At 42.3% G+C, this 22,128-nt stretch overlaps 1 protein-coding gene and 1 long non-coding RNA gene across 12 annotated transcripts in view; one reads left to right on the top strand and one right to left on the bottom strand.

Annotated features, from left to right (window-relative positions):
• On the top strand, nucleotides 1-17,962 carry LOC108277725 (uncharacterized). Its single transcript, XR_006983986.1, has 3 exons — nucleotides 1-47; nucleotides 15,558-15,643; nucleotides 17,639-17,962. It is a non-coding gene; the product is annotated as an uncharacterized LOC108277725 (long non-coding RNA).
• Nucleotides 17,963-18,955: 993 nt separating this feature from the next.
• Nucleotides 18,956-22,128, bottom strand: part of robo1 (roundabout, axon guidance receptor, homolog 1 (Drosophila)) — a 262,707-nt gene continuing 259,534 nt past the window's right edge. For all 11 annotated transcript variants that reach the window (XM_047161471.2, XM_053687578.1, XM_053687579.1 and 8 more), the window contains 3 exons: nucleotides 21,033-21,281; nucleotides 20,546-20,751; nucleotides 18,956-19,574 (listed from right to left, as the gene is read on the bottom strand). In XM_047161471.2, the coding sequence (XP_047017427.1) occupies nucleotides 19,560-19,574; nucleotides 20,546-20,751; nucleotides 21,033-21,281 (470 nt within the window). In that variant the 3' untranslated portion in view covers nucleotides 18,956-19,559. The remainder of the gene's footprint in view (nucleotides 19,575-20,545; nucleotides 20,752-21,032; nucleotides 21,282-22,128) is intronic.

Raw genomic sequence — 22,128 nt, 5'->3', positions numbered from 1 at the left:
CGTTGGAAGTATCACAGCACAGAGAAAACGCCAAGCGGATGTCTGCGGTAAGGAAGTCGTTAAAAATGTTTATTACTGTATTTCATAGTTTTTTTCCGTTTCTTCAAAAATTGCCGCGTTAATTATTTATATTCCGACGAGCAAAATATTGCGCCATATTAACAATTTTTTTTTAATTGCTACTTTTCCAACGAGTTGACCCGTATTAGCGATAAAAATGCGCTGTGGAGCAAATAACAGTCAGATATTTAACTTTTAAGTATTAAAAAACAAACGTTTGTATTAATTGTATTAGCTAATTGAATCCGCGTGCTTCATACTGAATCAGCTAGCGTTAGCTAGTATTGTGAATAGCACGCGCTGTGTGTGAACGGTGTGCACGAGCGTCAGGAAGTCTTAAATTTAAACGACTTTTAACGACTGCGTTTGTATAAAATATATTAACATTAAAAAAAATACACAAACATTTAAAGCCTTGTCATTTCACTTGCGTTTAGAAAGTCATATTTGTCTTTATTTCATAATCTTGTTACCATAACAGCATCAAAATAATTTATTCATTTTAAAGCAGGGTTTTTGATATAAACATGTAAAACAATATAGAAATGCAGCATATTACTGTGGTAAGTGGTGGAGAAAAGGTTAAACCTACACCAGAAGTGATCGCTAAAACCTTCGTCGACTTCTGAGCATTTACCAGAAGGATTTTCTCTTGGTAAACGCTCAGAAGTCAGAAAAAATATGTGACTGGGCCAAAACTTTGGAGCTTTTACTTACACTGTGGGTTGGAGAATAAATCTATCTGTTGTCTATCTTTGCATGTTTAGCTCTGTGTAGAAGGTCCATGTGTGTAACTCATGGTACTGCATTTTGTTGACATTGCCATATCCAAAAGTGAGTCTCGCTTCATCCTTGGCGCACTGTGACGGTGGATAAATTCTTATTTCTGCTACTTTGATGGTGACCCAGCAGGTGTGTGTTTCAGTAGCTTTGGCAAACAGCAGATCTCAGCTTGAAAAACATCACCCTTTCCATTTCTCCCCGTCTGTCCATCCGCTGTGTAAATGATGGTCTTGCTTCCTCAGCACTCGCCGCTTCTCTGTGACAAAAGGCCCGAAGAATACCAATTTTCTCTTCTGGAAATGGACGCCTTCGTGCAAGCGTGCGCCGTAATTGACGGACAGGATGGTGCTACATTCTCTGTGTGATATGAATAATGAATCGGTGGTCTAATTTGCAGTGTGTAGAGCGAATGATCCAGGACGGTGTAGTTTAACTTGTTGAACAATTTTTGGCCTTTCTTCAGATGTGGTCTCTTGTAAATGCCAGACTTCAGAAACGGATGATTGTGGCGATCATTTTTAGTCGCACAAGTGACACTGTGGTACATGCCTCCCTAATTTTATTTCGTTATCAAATCAGATCTTTTTGGTTTGTCTATACTAGATGAAAAAATTGTGCCAAAAGTGTAAGCACGCAAAAATAAACGCTGGAAGCATACAATTTGAAATTTCATTTCTCTCATGAAAATATGCAGATTCACAACACATACTTATGTAAACCATTAAAATACTGCAAATCTTTCTTTTATGCTTGATTTAAATGCTTACAAATCTTACTTCACCCATGCAAATCCTTCATATCTTCATACCAGAACACTGTTGATGTTGGTCATTAATTTACCTGTGTAGGAAAGGTATGACAATGCGTTGATGCAAATGAGGTATGTATAATTGAGAGAACTATTGGACAACTAAAGCACAGGTTTCATGGTCACAGCGAACTGCCTGGTGTCCCACTGATGCAAAGCAGGGTTGAGCCTGGCCAGTACCTGGATGGGAGACCTCCTGGGGAAAGCTAAGGTTGCTGCTGGAAGTGGTATTAGTCATGCCAGCAGGGGGCGCTCACCCTGTGGTCTGTGTTGGGCCTAATACCCTAGCATAATAACACTGTAAGAACAGCACTGTCTTTCAGATGAGACGTTAAACCGAGGTCCTGACTCTCTGTGGTCAATAAAAATCCCACTTATCGTAAAAGAGTAGGGGTATAACCCCGGTGTCCTGTTCAAATTCCCCCATTGCCCCCCCTTCTCTATCATGGCCCTCTAATAATCCCCATCTCTGAACTGGCTACATCACTCTCTCCTCTCCACTAATATCTGGTGTGTGGTGGGAATTTTAGAGCACTATGGCCGCTGTGGCATCATCCAGGTGGATTCTACACACTAGTGTTGTTGAGGAGACCCCCCTATACTATGTGAAGCACTTTGAGTGTCCAGAAAAGCTCTATATAAATGTAACTGTAATTAACTAACTAACCTTGCAAAATTACTGTTGCCTGTGTTGTACTCTTCAACCTTTCGAAGAGGAGGATGAGCATGAGGAAGAAGAGGGTCACGAAGCAGAAGTATATCCGATTCTTCAACAAGATTTACTGCAGGCCGGATATACTGTCAGAGATGCCGTCGTAAATTAATTATTTAATTAGTAGTATAGCAGTAGTAGTTGTAGAAGTAGTAATATTTATAATACAATTATTTATTTATTTGTTATTATTAATAATAATAATATCAGTAGTATCCTAGTGTTATTAGTATTAATCAATTGATTATATATTATTGTTGGTATTTTGTTAGTATATTATACTTGTAATTATACACAAATAAACAAGTCAAGTTAACAATAGCCTAGCAACAAATCCTCACCTAGCTGTTGCCTGGATTGGAGCTCTGGCACACTGGTGGTGTTGAAGCTGTTTTTCCCCACAGTACTGAAAAGGTCTGCGTGTGAAAGGAATATCAGTTATCATATCATTATGTTGTCATATGTGTCTCTCATGATCTAAGCCTCTTTCCTCTAAAAGTGACATTTTATGCTATGCTGATACGTACGAGGTAGTAATGTTGTCTCACGCTGTTCCACTGGCTCAGCTTCACTCTCTAAACCACTAGTCAGGACAGGTGAGTCCGCCCCAAGGATGTCTTGACCCATTTTGGTAGCGTTTGACAGTTCAGCCGGGCTTGGCCCTCCACCTGTTGATGAATTTTGTTGTCGTTAGCTCTCTGTGGCGGTATACGGCAACAGAACGCACTCACCACTGCAGTGCCGATAATACAAACTTAAAGTATTTTGTATTATGGTATTATCTTACCATAATAAACTGTTAAACTGGTATTATCTTACCAGTATGGTAAGGTTTATCTTATGTAAACTGGTATTATCTTACCAGTTTTGTTGGACTCTCTCTTATAAAGGTTTAATTCTTTTTTTGCTACAACAGAGATATTTTCATATTTTTTAAAATGGTTATAGGCGCACTTGTATAGCACTTTTATCCAAAGTGCTTTACACTGGTTCTCATTCACTCACACACCAACGGTAGCAGAGCTGCCATGCAAGGAGCTAACTTACCATCGGGAGCAACTTGGGGTTCAGTTTCTTGCCCAAGGACACTTCGGTATGTGGAGTCACATGGGCCGGGAATCGAACCGCCAACCCTACTATTAGTGGACAACCCGCTCTACCACCTGAGTCACAGCCGCTCCTTTTTAATGACCTCTTGAACCGTCCTCTTTTTGTTGTTGTGACCTGCTGCAAATGAGCTGTCTAGCTAGCCATCAGCTTCCTGAGGAATCGTGTTGCGTTGAACTATTTCAGTTGCTTTTGTTTGCTTTGTTCATTGCAAACAGCTGAAAGTCTGTCAATTTGGACAATAAACCTGATTTGCAATGGGGGTTGAATAATTTTTGATTGCAACTGTACTTGGGTAGTGTGATCTCGCCATCCGTCTCCCTGAAGATAAAGCTCCCTCTGTTTACTTCCATTGTGGTACCGACAGCAACCTGGAAAGCATCAACAAGCATCAAGAAATAGCTCGACATCTTCCAGCAGAGGTGTCTACACTGTATCCTTAAGATCTGATATTACGTTCAAATCACCAACGAAGAGGTGCTCCGAAGAGTGGCACGTACCAACGCCGTGTCATTATCGCCCACAGGAGACTCCGACTGGCTGGCCACGTCGTCAGAATGGAGAATCAGCATGAATACGTTTCTCCAAGACCTATGGACATTGAATATCAAGTGGGGCGACGCTGAGATCCTGGCCGGAGACTGGAAACGTTGGTGAGAACTTTCTGCTTGATATGCTACCTAGCATGGGAAGATCTGAGTCTAATGAAACAAATAAGCTTCTTTCATGTTTGAAGTACATTTTAAAGAGGAGCTATTATACAAAAGTCACGTTTACATGATGTTTGGACATAAATATGTCTGCAGTGTGTGTACACAACCACCCTATAATCGAAATCCATTTTTTTATATTCCCCATAAATCATACAGTCAGTACGTTTACATGGACAAAAATAATCCAATATTAACCGGATTAAGACGATACTCTGATTAAGTAACTAGCATGTAAACAGCGATTATTGACGACCTTAATCTGACTAAAGTCATCCTTGAAGTAAACACAAATGGAATCAAGACATGTGGAGTATTCCGGTTTTAGTCGCATTATCGACGTGTATTACAGACATGTACACACCTTAATCACACTGTTAACGTCGTGTGGGAGTTTTCCCCGCATTGTGCGACAGGACACGGCAGTGCTCAACCGTTTGACGGCAAACAAGAGAGCACGGCTGCGTCCCAAACCGCATACTTACCTACTATATAGTAGGCGAGTTACATGTATCTCCGCTACTATATAGTAATATATATAAAACCTGAACATGAAAGGAATATTCTAAAAGCAACGCATGTAATTATTGTCTTATTCAGAATAAGGTCAATAATTAGATTACTGCTGTCCATGTAGACGTAGTCAGTGTCTCAAAATGAGTCTTTTTCGTTTTCTCTCCAACGTGACATCAGGTTGGAACAGGCCCCGTCCACGGCTGGTGATGGACTCTGCCCTATTAGCATAGCTCCTCCCCTGAGTGAGCTGCACACATTCTGCCATGTTTTCTGCACTGGAGCAGCTACAGTGATTCTTCATGTACTCCTGGCATCAGAGCCACTGGAGGCACAGTGGAGATGTTTTATTTTTGAAGGAAATATGGCCCAAAAAATTGTATGTTTGTGTGAATCATTTTATACCAGACTGCTTTGTGAATGAGGATCGACAACAAGCAGAAAATTTGCTGAAAATTCGATTCTCAAGCATGGATCAGATCGGTACCAACTGTTCGTGATCCAGCTTCATATCCAGAAGACGTAAGTGTCGCGCTTTATATTTTGTGGACGTTTGCAAATCGCCTTTCCGAATGTCCTTAGATCGTCAGATTCCACAGCTAACGCGGCTAAGGTGACCATCGGCTCTGATTGTATTCACGGAGACCAGAGCTATGTCGTCGTTTTTTTATTTTTAACCTGAAAACGCTTCATGTCTGTATAATTCATAACCGCACCTTTATTATGCGCAATAATTGTCTTTTTGAAATCTGTGTATGTTTTGTGCGAATCATTTTAGTGTCCGAAGCACGAGCCGTAAAGGCAGAGCCCTCTTCCAGAAAGGGGGCGGGGCGCAGCATCTTATTTGCATTTAAAGAGACATACACGGTAACAGTGTGTTTTTGCTTTCACCTAAAAAGGGGCCTTTACAGCATGGTGTAATAAATGATCCATGGGGTATTTTGAGCTGAAACTTCAAAGGGAAGTTCAGGCAGACAGTTAGCTTCTCAGTCAGAAGCGTTGGCATTGAGGTCGACTTGTTTCATAAATACGCAAGTTTTTAAAGTCATAAGAGCGGGCAGATTTTACTTTCATATGTGCGATGAGATATGGAGCTGGGAGAAAGGACGTGTTGACTGACATGGAAGCCTGCTGGATGGAGCTTGTACATTTATTCATATTAAAGTCTTTATCCTGGTCAGGGTCGCTGTGGTTGAAATCTTGGACGTTACTCCGTACACAACGTTTCATACACCTTTCGCACGATGTTAGGTTTGTGCACGTGGACACTGAGATGACCATTGCAAAGCATTTACAGTAGAGAAATAACCTTATTGACCCAGATTATATTATTAATGCAGTCTTTTCATCACTGAGGTAATATTTTGGCACTGCGCCCGCTTGACAAACGTTCAAGTATATTTCACCTCATTATCATACGAAGTAATTTTATTTATTTATCTGCTCTGAGTAATTAACATGAACATTGTTTCCAATTTGGTTATGACATGGAGGTCAGGGGAAGAGCGAGAGAAAGAGACACGCGCACACAAAGGGAGAGGGAGAGAGACAATGATATGGAGATTGATTGAGAGAGATACGGAGACAGAAAAAGAGAGGCAGAGTGTGCGAGAGAAAGAGAGGGGCGCACACAGACAGAAAAAGACCGATGCAGAGAGAGACCGATACAGGGACAGAAAAAGATGGAGAGCCTGAAAGAGAGAGAGAGAGATATAAATGCAGCAAGAAATATGTTGGTGGAAGGAGAGAAAATGATAGACTTGCAGAGACAGACAGAAAAAGATGGAGAGATACGTAGAGAAACAGACAGACACACAGAGAGAGACGTGCGCACACACAAACCACAAAAAAGAAAGATCGAGTGATCCCTAGATAGACAGAGACAGAAAGAGAGTGCTACAGAGAGTGAGACAGAGAGAGAGAGAGTTGATGTTAATTAACCCATGTTTAATTACTAGCTGGTAAATTCCAGTTGTAAAGAAGCCGACTGGTGTAAAATTCACGATACAGCTTCAGTCTGTCAGATGAGTTAATTTAAAACACTAACATGAACTGATAAAAAAAAAAAAAAAGTTACAGACTAATTCCCATTTAGGTTTTTTTGTTTACAGCTTCTGTGATGATGGCTAAGATGACAAACCAATAAAGGATGACTATTAGTATTTAAAAGTATTCTGTAGGGGTGCCAATAGTATTTCCCGTATAAATGTTTCGTAATTCTGCACCTGACTGTACATCTACCAGATGTAATTACTCTCAATTTAAATCACTGCTGTATGTCTCCTCTTTGTTTAATAAAATAACACGTTTATAGCGCTTGAGATCTTCTCGCTTAAGCCTTTGACTGTAAACGTCTATAAGTGTGCGTAATAAAATAGTTTAGAAACATGCGTGAACGCCGCCTCGGAGGGACCGCGAGTCACATCTCGCTAAGATCCAATTTGTGTTACACTCGTCAATTACTTTCACGCTCGGCTCGCTCCCGTCGCGAGCTGAAAGAACAGATTAGCAGCTACATGTCTGCATGCCGGAGCCTCTAATTAAAAACACAAACTGGGGAAAAATGAACATCTGGTGACACGGCACATGAGGTTCAAACCAAAAACTGGAATAATATTCGACATTATCTTTTAAATCGTTCGAGCACGCTGATCCAACGCTTTTCTAAAGTTATGTAATTACAGCAACTGACCTGAGATGACTCACTAGATGTATGTGTCGGTTATTTGCGTAGAAGCTTGCTAGAGACGGCACGACACTGGCGTATCTTTTTTCCGATACCAATACCGATACTGAAACCTTCTGTTACTTAGTGAAAGTACTAAGATTTGAAATGATCTTTTAACTGGTGCTATACAGGAAAAAAAGACATGGCTAAAAACTTACACCGATCAGCCATAACATTGAAACCAGCTGCCTAATATTGTGTAGGTGCCCCTTGGGACCTGCTCAGCTCAGCGCTGATCCGTTGAGGGCATGGACTCCACAAGACCTCTGAAGGTGTGCCGTGGTATCTGGCGCCAAGAAGTTAGCAATAGATACTTTAAGTCCTGTACGTTGTGAGGTGGTGCTTTGGACTTGTCAGCACTTCAAACAGATGCCCGATTGAGATTTGGGGAATCTGGAGGCCAAGTCAACATCTTCAGCTCTTTGTCGTGTTCCTCACACCGTTCCTGAACAATTTTTGCACTGTGTGTCACGGTGCATTATCCTGTTGAAAGAAGCCACTGTGGTTAGGGAATACCATTGCCATGAAGGGGTCTGCAACAATGTTTAGGTAGGAGGTACATGTCAAAGTAACATCAACATGAATACCAGGACCCAAGGTTTCACAGCAGAACATTGCCCAGAGCATCACACTCCCTCCACCGACTCACGTTCTTCCCATAGTGCATCCTGGTGCCATCTCTTCCCCAGGTAAGCGACGCGCATGCACCCGGCCTCCACATGATGTAAAAGAAAACGCGATTCATCAGACCAGGTCACCTTCTTCCATTGCCCCATGGTCCAGTTCTGAAGCACATGTGGCCGTTATAGGCGCTTTTGGAGGTGGACAGGAGTCAGCATGGGCGCTCTGACCGGGCCGTCCGTGGTGACGCAGCTCCATACGCAGCAAGCTGTGATGCACTGTGTGTTCCGACACCTTTCTATCATAGCCAGAATTCACTTTTTTAGCAATTTGTGCTACAGTAGCTCTTCTGTGGGTTCGGACCAGACGGACTAGACTTCGCTCCCCACGTGCATAAATGATCCTTGGGCGTCCATGACCCTGTCGCCGGTTCACCGGTTGTCCTTTCTTGGACCACTTTTAGTAGGTAATAACCACTGCATACCGGGAACACCCCACAAGACCTGGCGTTTTGGAGATGCTCTGACCCAGTCATGCAGCCATCACAATTCCTTGTCGATGTCGCTCAGCTCGTTATACTTGCCCATTTTTCCTGCTTCCAACATGTCAACTTCGAGAACTGACTGTTCACTTGCTGCCTAATACTGTATATCCCACCCTTTGACAGGTGCCATTATAACGAGATAATCAATGTTATTCACTTCACCATCAGCCTTACTGGCTGATTGTTGCGTGGGTCGGTGTGTGTGAGTTTATGCTTTCTAGCGTGTCTGTAATCTGAGAGAGAGCGAGAGAGAAAGAAAGGGGTGGGGACATTGTTGAGTTAACTAGCTTGTCTCTCGAAAGTTCCACAACATTAAATCTAACTGTAAACCATTAAAATCCACAAGGTGCCATTCATTAATACATGAAGCACTGTAATTGTTGGCAAATCGCTGTGGTATAAGCGGAATAACACATGACAGACCGTGCCGTTATACCAAGTTTCCTCTTCATAGCATGTATACTTTGAGTTATTAAGGGAAAAGTGTTGGGGGGAAAATAGGAGTGGCACATCGCAAAGTGTGTCTGGACCGAATTGTACAATGGCTGCCACTCACCTTCACAAGTGTCTCATATTTCACAAAAGTTTTTAGAACTATGTTTAGGAGACCAGCCAGGTTTTATTCAAAATCTACGATTTCACGATCGACAGGTTCCTCCACTGCATCCTGCATTGCGCTTAGACACGCCCGGGGAGTGGCGAGGTGCTGGCGAAGAGAGCGGTGGCAGATGTATTTGCGATTTATGCAGTGGACATGTAACTTTAATTACTTTTGACACTTGACACGAGTAGAGATGTAAATAGAAGACTCGAGTCATAAAGGTATCTCTACTTTCATTCAAGTACAGGATTTTCGTGCTTTTGTCATCCACCGGTGCTATATTAGAAACTTTGTTAGAAGAGGATAATAATCTTGTACGTGTTCATTTTCCTGTCTGTATAAATGCATCTAGATAAATAACAGTACATTGGAGGTTTGACTTGCCGTGTAGGTCATGCATTTATTATTTGTCTGTCCGTGCTCCAAAAGACATCATGCTGTATTTAAACACTTGATAATGCCACAAATGCACAGTTCATGCTAAATAGTAATCCAAAACCAGTGGACAGGGCAAAACAAAAGACACACACACACACAGGCTCCTCCTTTGCTTGGTTGACTCACTCTCTGTATCATCCTAATGAAGATGGATTCATTTAATCTGTTTCCTGACAGAGGCCTAGCCATCCCTTTAGTTGTGTCATCCTCTCTTCCTCTAGTGCTTTTTCCGTCCTGTGCGCTTTCCCAGATCTCTCTCGCTCTTGGGGTCCGGAGAGGGCCGGGCCATGGCCGCGCACACGGCTCGAGCCAGAGTGAAAAGGGCAAGGAATTTGTCACCTCCGTCAACTAGGGGCCCCGGCAGAGAAAACGCGATCATTAATCTCCTGACGTTTCGATATTGTATTAACCTTTCTAGTGGAAATCCTGGTGGCTCATTAGTCTGGTAAAGGGACATGGGAGCGTAGTAATCAATAGAACAAGCTTTCAACAGGACCGTGAGTTATTTCGCAGCGGTCACGTGTGCTCGCCCTGCAGCTGATATGATAAGAGAGCGCCTTAACTAATTACCGCCGCGGGACGAGGACGGAGAGCTGTTCGATTCGATGCCGCGTCCGACGCTTCATCACGGGTGACGAGAGCTGAGCCGAACAGCGGCTAGAGATCGGGAGACCCGAGCTGTACGAATTTAAGCAATGGATTTTGTTGCATCACATACCGATGAGGTCACAACTTTGAGTCATAACTCCCACATCGATACAGAGACATCGAATCAAGAGCCTCATGTTTAACGCTACAATCCACCACACTGTTACACCCCTACCACCAATGTGCCTGTAGCTAGACTATAATTCCTTACAAGCAACAATAGTATGCAATGACTGAGGCTTTACCAAAGCAAAAATGTCCAAATTGGATGTTTGCTCTGCATTCTTCTTAGCAAGCGTTGTATTGTGTGTTTTTCTTTGGCACCCCTTTGATTACGGCTTTAAGGAAACACATCATGCCTGTTGACAATGCTACATTCAGTAAACGAAAGCTTCACAGTTCATGCTTGTTCATGCACATACCTCAGAGAGACAAAATGAGTAAAGCGAAATGGTGAATGTGTAGACAGAAGGAAAGAGATCTCCTGGCCTGTCAAAGGCTTGGCCATTCGCTCACCCATATCCTAACCTCTCATCTATCATCGCAATTCATTTCCGAGCAGCTCCGTTCAGCAGGTCATTTGACTGTGAAAACATGCCAATTTAGCCCTATTATGTGCTCACAGTCAGCTTCAAAATATTTAGACATGGTCCATCATCGCTGTGCTTTAGCTCAATAATTGCTGGTGTTGAGGTCTTTCAGAGCGGGGTCGTAACAAAAACGGTGCTGCTAAAGTCTCGATGGTGTGTTTACCCTGCGAGTACTCTTTTAGCGCTACGCAGTACGGCGAATCTGACGAGGTCGAAAAGACAGCCGTGAACCCTCTCGGTGGCGTCCATGCTGTAGTTCCTCCTACATATTCAGTTAATGCTTCTTTAATGTGATTTACACCAAGGAAGAATTATTTCCTGAAAATAATGTATGCATGAGCAAAATAAATACAAATATTTCTCTTTGAATGAGGTTTAGTGCCAATAAGTCGCTCCGGTGTGTATCTAACAATCAGCCAGCATCCAAATTTCACAAGCATCACTCACCCAAACTGCTAAATTACATAACGTACCCAGAGAATGCTCTTTTGTATAACTTCCAAACTTTCATTGGTGTTGAATATACATAGTTTCATGAAGCCGGTTCCCAAATTCTGTTTTGGGACTCGAACCATACGACCATCCACTCATGCTTCAACCGTGTTGCGTCTTGCACCCTAAGGAGCTCTTTGCTTTATGCCTCTAAGGAAGCTCTATTTCAAAATAGGTAGGTTAGAAACACTAGAAATTTCTAAGACTAGTGATTTCCAGTGTGGGTTCCTCATTTTTGCAATGAATCCTATGTCAGAAATTCACCGGTGGTGGTGGGGAGATGGGGGAAGGAGCTAATAAACATGGCAGAATTTACTGTTCTGCAAGGAAACTATCCTGTTGCACTTTGCTAGTTACTCTACTCAGTAAAGAGGTGGGATCAGGTAAAGGTCTACCTGGTCCATATTTTCTATAGATGGTGAGCGCTATGAAGCTATACTATACAGGAAAAAGTTTGCGGACACTTGACTAGGAGTGGGAATCTCTAGGCACCTCACGATTCGATTCGATGACGATTCAGAGGGCCGCGATGCGATGACGAAACGATTATCGATGCATCCTGATGCATTTTGTTTCCTGTTGACTAATTCGGCGAAACCCGGAAGTGTGCCAAATCACCATTACTGCTGTGGCGATCCATCCTCTGAAAATAGCTTTGTATGACTCCTTTGTTACCGAAGTTCACAGCTTTTAAGTCTGTCGTTTTTGTGTAAACAGAGTTAGAACCAGAGACTTGTCAAAAAAAGTGTTATAACAGTGACGGTTCTCCCCTACGATTTATCACCACAGTAACGGCAGCGTCCACAAATCACTACCGGATTAGTCTAAACAGAGTTTCTTTTTTCTCACCGTGTGACTACGTTTAAAGCAAATCATTTGTATTGATCCATAATGAATTTACTTACGATATCTTTTATTAATATTATTATTTATATTATCATGTTACAGCTATCCTAGCCGTGCGGTTTCTTTAGTGATTCCATGACTTTTTAGAACGTGGGGATCGCTGCATCAGTTCAGATATCTTTGAGACGGGACGTTATATCTCAGCCCCAAAGCGTGTGACATAGCGCGAAAGCCCTGGTTCTCAACTACTGAATATGGACGCAAATCCTTGGCAATAAAAGTTGCGATAGAGTTTGTAATTCGCGTCGCTCTTTCCGAGTTGGGTGGAAGCTTTGACATCGTTTGACATCGTTTGGTCCTCTGCTTGGCAGCAACTACAAGCGTGTGTTTTTCCTTCACCTCTGGGTGGAAACGTGTAATATGGTTTCTCATGTTTAGTTTGACACAACTTGCATATAGTGTGGCTCTTGTCCAGGTCTTTTTACCCCTTCAACTTCATAGAAGCCAAAGTACTTCCATGCGCTAACTTTTAATGCACTTCCGCATTCCGCCTTTTGCGTTCTGTCAGCATTACGTTATCGATTACCATTCAGAAAGTGGAAAATCGTCCACGTCCGCATTGCGATGCACCTAAGAATCCCCCACCCTTACACTTGACCATCACGCCTGTGGGTGCTTGTTGAAGATCCCATTCCAGATTTATTCCCCCTTTGCTGTGATAATGACCTCCACTCTTCTGGGAAGGCTTTCCACTAGATTTTGGGGCATGGCTATGGGGATTTGTGTTCATTCAGCCACACGTGCATTAGTGAGGTCAGGCACTGACATTATGCAAGGACACTTGGGCTTCCAGTTCATCCCAAAGGTGTTCAGTGAGGTTGAGGTCAGGGATCTTTGCAGGACACTCGAGTTCTTCCATTCCAACCTTAACACACCATGTCTTCATGGAGCTCGCTTTGTGCACAGGTGCACTGTCATGCTGGAACATGTTTACACCTCGTAGTTCCAGTGAAGAGAAGTTGTAATGTTACAGCATACAAAGACGTTCTATACAGATCTGTGCTTCCAGTGTTTGTGGTAACAGTTTGGGGAAGAAGCACGTATGGGTGTGGTTTAGCTATATAGTGTATTATGCAAAGCTGTTATGGTACATCGACACGGAATGCCAACTCTCAAAATCTTTCTAGCTGAAATGATAATCGTCTTAGTAAGGTGTTAATTTCCCTGAAGATAGAACAGAACTACGTCGTCAGCATTTATTGACAGCTACTCAGTCCTTTTATTCCTAGCGCAGAAGCCCAGACATGATAAACTTACTGTCAGTCTGTGCTGGTTTGGCGCATTACAGTGCCCCAGTTCTGGCACAGGTTTCCTTTCATAAATCTGACTAAGCATCTCCCTGATGATGGGGACTTGTGGAGAGATGGGACTTTCTGACGTAATTGATGAAAAATAATTAGAAACATGAAAAATCGTCTGTAACTCAAAAGCAAGGATGGCTTATGTCAGCCGGGACGGTGAACAGGGATGGCAGCGGCAGTGCTCATCGGCTAATGAGGCCACGGACGGCACTAAAGGAAGACGGAACAGAGTGTCTGCTGTAATAGCAGTAATGACTTCAGATTTATTAAAATAATTGCAGTGTGGACTAGATCTTTAAAAAGTCCTAAGTACTCAAAGATCAGTTTGATAAATTAAAGAGATTAGGATGTAGTCATTTGAACCGATTGTTTATTTATTTTTTTTAAATGAAATGTATCTTTCTTCAGCATCTTCTATGCATATTTACAGTAAATCCATCCGAAGAATAAAGTGGACCTCCTGAAGCCTACGGTCCTTATCTTATTCACCTTGTCGGGTCCGGATATGAGCGAGACGTATCTGGTTGCTTGTCGCCCCTTACTTGGTCTTCAGAAGCACTTGACTTCATCTAAGTGTGGATTCTACAAGATTCGTAAATGATTGTGTTACACTATCCAGCTGTGAGCAACGCTCTCCGTCTCATCCCAAACATGCTTGATAGGACACCGGATCCAGGGACTGAGCAGCCCATTGAAGCCTTGAAAACGTTCCGTCTTGTTCCTGGAGCTATCATCGTAAATCGCATGCAATGATGAAATGAACTGGGTTTAGATACCTGCCAACCGTCATGCGTTTTACGTAGGAGGTCCGCAATTGAACGTAAGAGTACGCTGGTACGAGTTATCACTCAAACATGTACCAAAAGTCCAGTGGTATATTTTTCGCTCCAGTGAGAACAGCAGATTAGCCAGTTGACACTCGATTCTGGAATGATTGATACTTGCGTAGTTGTTAAGTGTAGTGCAATATGGTCTTGAGCATATTGATCCTCGATGCACTGTAAGACCAGGTAAAGAATTTATTTGTGTAATTTTGTTGCATAAATAAAGTGTTGTTGCCGTAAGTCACGTTAGTAAATTAGTAGAACATCTCAAAAGCTTAATTATGTTAAATAATTTGTCTTATTGAAAAGACTGACAGGTTTTTTTTTTTTTTCACTGAAATAAAACTTGTTTCGGTAAAAGTACTTAAACTCTTTACTAAAGTGAAATTACTTATCTAAATAAATACACTGGTAAAAATACAGGTTTAACTTACTCAACCAAGGAACTTTGGGGGGAAAATAACAACCGGGGTGGCTGTGGCTCAGGTGGTAGAGCAGGTTGTCTACCAATCGTAGGGTTGGGGGTTCGATTCCCAGCGCACATGACTCCACATGCCGAAGTGTCCTTGGGCAAGAAACTGAACCCCAAGCTGCCCCCGATGGCAAGTTAGCGCCTTGCATGGCAGCTCTGTTACCGTTTGTGTGTGGGTGAATGAGACACAGTGTAAAGCGCTTCGTTCCTAATCTCTCGTTTTTTTTTAGCTAGCGTGCTCGTAATTCTGATGATACAAAACTAGCTAAGTGTAGCTAGCTAGATCTCACAACACAAACTGCTTCGATGAACGCAAAGCGCACGTAGCGACCGATAGATTGCAGCCAACGGTTTTCGGCCCAGTGCGTCCCGAGTTTCAGTTTCAGACAGGATTTTTCCATTTGAGTGCGTCGCTAGTAATTTGTATACATACATATTCACGTTACTTACTAATACTATTTAAGTTGCAGCACCGTATGCAGTACTAATTCAGTATGTGGAGTTGAGCAAATGAAATCTGTAGGAATTCGCAAAGGTTCAGAGTGTAATACATGTGTTGCACATCATGTTCCAAGTCCATTAAGGAGAAAGTAATCATGCGAACAGTGTGATAAGTGCTATCAGTAATATTTTTCTCTAACACTCAATCACATTATTTCCCTGCACTCATTTCTGATGCAGCCTCCCTCTGTGTTTCAGATGGATTAAAGTACTTTTCCATCACTTGGCCTGATTTCAGGACATGTGCTCTAACTGTGCATTACGGCTGCCGCAGGTAGCGCCAGGTAAGTACTAATAGACACATTATTATGAACACTTTCTGATTTCCATAACCGAGACATCACAGGAACGGTCTGAGAGCGTGTTGCTGAGATTTAATCACCTGCTAGTCGTAGTGAAGCTCGTGCACAACTCGGCTCATTAAAATGATGGATGGAGGCAGAGGGGGATGGTTTGCTCCTGCTCCAAATTTGTTCTCGTTTAGAAGGGTGCTTATTAGGAGAACACCTGGGGCAAAACAGTCTTGTTTCAGTCCAAACCGAGATGGCGGCATCGCCTGGGGGGACGTGCAGGAAACCAGGATGCCCAGCTGACATTTCAGTGCTTCTGACAAGTGTTGACTTCTGAAATGTGGGAATTCGGGGGTCATTAGTTTTTAAATATTAGACCTTATTTAACCCGTGAAAGCAGTGCTGGTTCAGTGAATTGTGTAGTCTTACAGTAGGCTGTATTATACGAGTTTGATTCTAAAAGCAACAATTGGATATTTGACGACACCGCTAAATTTAGATTCTTAAGACAACGATCCGTTAGGACTAAAATAAATCTTTCAAATCTCATCACTCCACCTATTTAACCACTAGAGACCTGATCTTGGCAAATTTTGGCAACAAACGTACATGCTCCTTTAGTTTTTGTTTAGTTAGTTAGTGGTGCTTGAAAGTTTGTGAAACCTTTTAGAATTCTCTATACAGCTGCATAAATAACCTAAAACAACATCAGATGTTCACAGAAGTCCTAAAAGTAGACAAAGAGAACCCGGTTAAACTTTAACCCGTTAACTTTAGAAGCTATATACACCGATCAGCCATAACATTAAAACCACCTGCCTAATATTGCGTAGGTCGCCCTCGTGCCGCCAAAACAGCTCTGAGCCGTGAAGACATGGACTCCACAAGACCTCTGAAGGTCTGCTGTCGTATCCGGCACCAAGATGTTAGCTGCAGATCGGATTGGATCGGATTCCATGGATTGGACTTGTTTGTCCAGGACGTCCCACAGATGCTCGATCGGATTGAGATCTGGGGAATTTGAAGGCCGAGTCAACACCTTTGTTATGTTCCTGAAATCATTCCTGAACTATTTCTGCAGTGTGGCAAGGTGCATTATCCTGCTGAAAGAGGCCACTGCCATTAGAAGTGTACTTGCTCTACAACAATGTTTATGTAGGAGGTACGTGTCAAAGTAACATCTGCATGAATGCCAGGAACCAGAGTTTCCCAGCAGAACATTACCCAGAGCATCACACTGCCTCGCTGACTTGCCTTCTTCACATAGTGCATACTGGTGCCATCTCTTCCCCAATCAAGCGACGCACACGCACCCGGCCTCCACATAATGTTTTAAAAAAAAAAAAAAAAAAAAAAAAACTTGATCCATCAGACCATGCCACCTTCTTCCATTGCTTCATCCAAAGTTTTCAATGTTATTCACTTCACCTCACTCAGTGGTTTTAATGTTATGGCTGGTCGGTGTCACACAGAAGCTACTACCTTGTCTCATCGATACTAAAAATAAAATGTACGCCTACAGACTTTTCGCACGCCAGTGGTGAACACAGAGTTAAAAACATGTCCGATGAGCCTAATTTTAAATACGCGCTGCCAGCTGAGATCCGAACGGCTCCATAAAACAGCTAAGACAATCCGTTATTTACGCATATTTAATTACTACCGATGCCGATTTTTTTTTTTTTAACCTCATCAGCAGCCTTTATTTTAAGGCTTGTGATTTCACCAAGGCTCAAATGGATTTCATATTAACATACGACAACGGCCATATCGTTGTTTATAGATGTAATGGCTTTTCCTCAAACGAGTGATATAAACGTCAATACGTTTAATGTAATCTGCCCGACTGCGATCACTCCGCTACTGTGATGAATAGCTTTATCATGTTGCCTGACCTTGACTCGTGAACGCCGATCCCATCGAGCAGTCCTGAAATACAACGCGCATCCATCAACACCCCGTCGATCGCTTCTTATTTTTAAACCGTAGAACGTCCTTCATCTGCTGGAAGCAACCGCTGCTTGAAAGGGATCAAGATGACAGTGCTGTGATTGTCAGGATTCCTGTTTTGGTTTGTTTCATGCGATAATTTCTTGTGGTGATCAAGCATAGGTGAGTGCAAGCGTTTTTTACCTCCTTACTTAAAGTTGATGCCAAAATGAGCTTTATAGCAGGTACCTCATTAGAGCAATGTTATATGAATATTATTAGTGAAACAGTCAAAATAATAATAATTGATGTTTGCTTTGGATGTTTTTTGCCGAATTTATTTATTAAATTATCCCCCCTCCCTCCCTCCAAGTTGCTGTTTTCCCCCGCATCTCCCCCAAATCCCTTTCTCCAGTTCTATGACAGGTAAGTATTATATATATATTTTTAAAATGTTTTGTCAGATGAGATTTTCTGATTCCCACTGACTGAAAGTTTCAACCCTGTAGTTACGTTTAATGTTGTGGGACGTCCAGAAACATGTTAGTTCCCATTCTCACTTATGTTAAAGCGGCTATAAGCAGTTGTGCAGCCTCTTTTTATTTTCTCCCTTGAAGTTAAGACAAAAACACAGCTTCTCATGTTACCACAAAGCATAAATCCCTCTGTCCTAACAAGTACCGACACTGGAGACTCCTTCCATAATTGTTAAACAAACATCTTACAGAAAACGTTTGCGGAGCGTCCGCAGTACAAGACCCGTGTCATTTATTACTAAAGACGTAATACGCTATCGAGCACGTTAAAATAAACCTGTGATTTGCAGCTGCGCTACTGTTATAGAAAATGATTTAGAATACAGATTTCATGAAAGTATAGAACATATATGTAAATAACGACAAAACACGAATCGCTTCAATTATCTTTGTTTATTGGTTTTTTTTTTTCCTTAGTTTTTTTTTTTCTGATGCTTTTTTTTTTTTACTTTAAGAAACGAACAAAAAAGTTGCAGATGCCCTCTGAGTAAACACTTAGCATCCTCTCTCCTCTCCCAAAGCGACTGACGTCTCGGCACAACGCCACGCCCCTGAGCTAGCCAGTCCTTCCAGATTCCCAATTCCTCATTTCAAGTGTCGGTAAGTGCATAATGGAGTAAATGAAGGTGTGCTGATGGAACAATGCGCAAATGAAACGTTTCTGAGAGTCAGGCAGCGAGACAGAGACAGAGAGAGAGAGATGCAGGGGCATGTTTCCGTTCGTTCACCTCCATACTTGTAAACAGCTTTTCCTCTCTTTCAACTACGTCAGGGTTAACGAGGCCTTTTGTCATACAGTACCTGTTCTTTTCACGCAGGACAAAAAGGTTAATCGATAACATGGTTCAAAATAAAGTTTAGTGATTGTGCTTTTAAAACCAAAGGCAAACAAATAACAACAAACCTTGACTGACGACAAAATAACAGTGCATTACAACGAAACAAAACAAGAAAAAGAAACAACACATCTTCAACGCGGCACTTTTCTCAGAACTGTTTAAACGATATGACAATTTTACAACCAGGATGGATGCGATACAGACAATTACAGAATAATCATAAAAACTTGAAAATGATCCCAATAAGCCGAGGAAGACAAAATTTAACGTACTACGCACATTATAAAAGACATATAGGCATGTTTATTTACAGGTAAGTCCATCCCCTTTCTGCTTGAAGCTAATGTTATTTATTAACAGTAACGCCTGGGAACACTCCACATCACATTAAACCAAAAATCTTTCACTCCCTCAGATGCACACCCTTATTGTTTTTTTTGTTTTTTTTTCTTCTTAATTTTTGATGAAATGACCATTAAGCGCACAATAAAAGAGTTAAACAGTTGGTCAGTTTTCAAGAGTGCTAGTTATGAAAGGAAAGGCGTTGTTGAGATGGTTAAAATTGAAGATGGTTGTTAAAATGGCAACGATGTGTCCATTCCGACTTCAGCTCTCTGCCATCTGAGGAAAGGTGAGAGAGAGAGAGAGAAAAAATACCATTCAGTTTCTGTATCTTTTGCTTTCCAACTGAAAAGAACATTTATAATGCCATTTAAAGGCAGTTTTTGGTAAATATGTAGAAAAAGCATCAAACCATACCAATGATAGCCCTATACAGACGAGATTAGTCTCACTATGTGACGTCTGTTCATTGTTTTCTATGCAACCAGGTAATTCTGTCATGGGGGGGGTTAGTGGTGGCTTAGTGGTTAAGGCTCTGGGTTACTGATTAGGAGGTCCGGGGTTCAAACCCCAGCGCTGCCACTGTTGGGCCCCTGAGCAAGACCCTTAACCCTCTCTGCTCCAGGGGCACTATATTATGGCTTATTATTATTGAGACTTCCTAACATGCTGGGATATGCAGAGAAAAGAATTTCACTGTGCTGTAATGTATACGTGATCAATAAAAGACTCGTTAGTTTTGTTTCTAGAAAACTAAATGCTGTCCGATGCACCAAATGGCTTTATAGCTGAAGCTAAACAGCTGAGGAGATCACTGTGTTCTGATTTACTCCTGCCAATGCTTTTTCACTATACTGTACACAGCACGGTGACAAAGTTCATAAATGGATATGCGTGATGGGTGAGTCAGCACGGTAAGTAAAAGCATTTTCTAAAATGATTTACATGTCTATCTGAACAAAACTAAAATGATCAGACAATGGCAAAGAGGGGAAGAAAAAGATCTGTAATGCCATGGAGGGGGAAAAAATAACAAAATGGCTGATTTTGTTCAATTGTCTTCCGTGCTGTCACATAGTGTGTGTGAATTATGTATAATTTTTTTTTTTTTTTTTTTAAATAATTTTTTCAACCAAGGTAGCAAGTCAACCATTATACTAGGAGGAGGTCAGATTAGAGATCCAAAACCACCACAATTATTTGTCAATTTTAAAATAAATATAAAATTGGGCAAAATGGCTAACAGTTACCTCCAGTTGCTCTTCTCCTGGATGGAAGGCTCCGACGGTATTGAGGCTAATTTCTGCAGGATTCCTGCGGCTCCCAGCGACTCCTTCACCTTTCCTCCGGCCTCCAGAACCTCGCGATGACATGGAGCTGGAGGAGCTTGGCTCTCTCTCACCCCGGGGACTGTGGACGGCCGGGAAAGAGGGTCGACTGTAGGGCACAATGTCCTCTGAAGCACAACAGACACGAAGAGCAGCTAAGACTACTAACAGTCACTGTAGCTCAAATGGTACAGTAGTGCGCTCTATTTTCAGTCCTTTAACATTTCTTTAATGGGTTTATCCTGCGCTAATACAGTTCAGATTGGCGCAAAACTCTGTACACCCTCACGTTTAATTAATGCAGGTGGCATTAATTAAACATAAGGGTGTACAAAGTTTTGATGTTATAACATTATAATCGCATCATAACACCCTGCCGTTGATTTTCTATAAAACGGAGTTGTAGTACCTTGGTGCTGGCGTCCTGCGCTTGGCTCTGGTTTGCTGGATTTCCCGGCTCTCTGAGCCCGCTGTCTTTCTTGAGCATCTCTACGCTCTGACGAGCTGGTTCTTGTGTCCGAGGCATCTCTGGGCTTCTTGTCTCTCTTGTCCCTGCTCTCGGCTGAGCTGGACCTCCTTCCTGTCTCCGCCGCGGCCTTGGATGGGTGAGTTGGGGACTTGAGCATGGCTGGAGGTGGGATGGGTGGTGGAGGAAGGTCTTTGCAAATGGAAAAATCACATTTTTAGCATGCGTGCAGTATTTTCCTGATGTATTCATGTGCCAACTTGTCCTGCATACTCTTGGCGCATTTTTGAAAGAGGTTTTGCCCTTCACGGCCGGAGTGACAGCGCGCTAATTTGACACCGGCACTCATTTGTCTAGCACCTGCTAGGTGTGAGAGAAGCTGAGCTGTGCCTCCTGACGCCAGCTGCACGCTGAAAGTCCTTTCTACAGTCCTTGCCACATTGCAGCCTGGCAAACCATAAAGACCTGCTGGCAAGGACTGGTCATTAGCGTTTGTAGCAGCAAGTTCTGCTTGATTGCCAAATTTCTATTCTCTCTAGTGCATAAAAATCGAAGCGTTTCCCTGAATGCCCTCAAAGTTTAATAAAAAACAGCAAGCCTTCTATGTTTCTTCATGATCCCGAGGACATCGTTTAAATTGTACAGCAGAGGACAGCCTACAGTCTTCTCAGTAGTGAACAAGGAAAGCAGAAGCCACGTTGGCATTTTTATCTTCATGTGCTTGTAAACAGATCTAAACCAAATTCACCTTGTGCATTAGGGCGGTCAAACCGAACATGAAAGTGCACTTCGTTTCATCCTATCACACTCCAAAGCTGAGGTGTGGTACAGAATACTATAGTATGGAAATAAGATGCTCAGACCTGGAATCTGGTGAATTATAGGCCAAAACTAAGTACAGCACTGTGTTCAGCCCACAGGTTTTCTATGGGGTTCAGGTCAGGGGACTGGGATGGTCATGGCAGGAGCTTGATTTTGTGGTCAGTAAACCATTTCTGTGTTGATTTTGATGTACGTTTGGGATCATTGTCCTGCTGGA

Source organism: Ictalurus punctatus, chromosome 17, assembly GCF_001660625.3.
Source record: "Ictalurus punctatus breed USDA103 chromosome 17, Coco_2.0, whole genome shotgun sequence".
Classification (NCBI taxonomy): Eukaryota; Metazoa; Chordata; class Actinopteri; order Siluriformes; family Ictaluridae; genus Ictalurus; species Ictalurus punctatus.
Note: the sequence above shows the minus strand (reverse complement) of the source record. Positions and strands in the feature narration are given on the sequence as shown.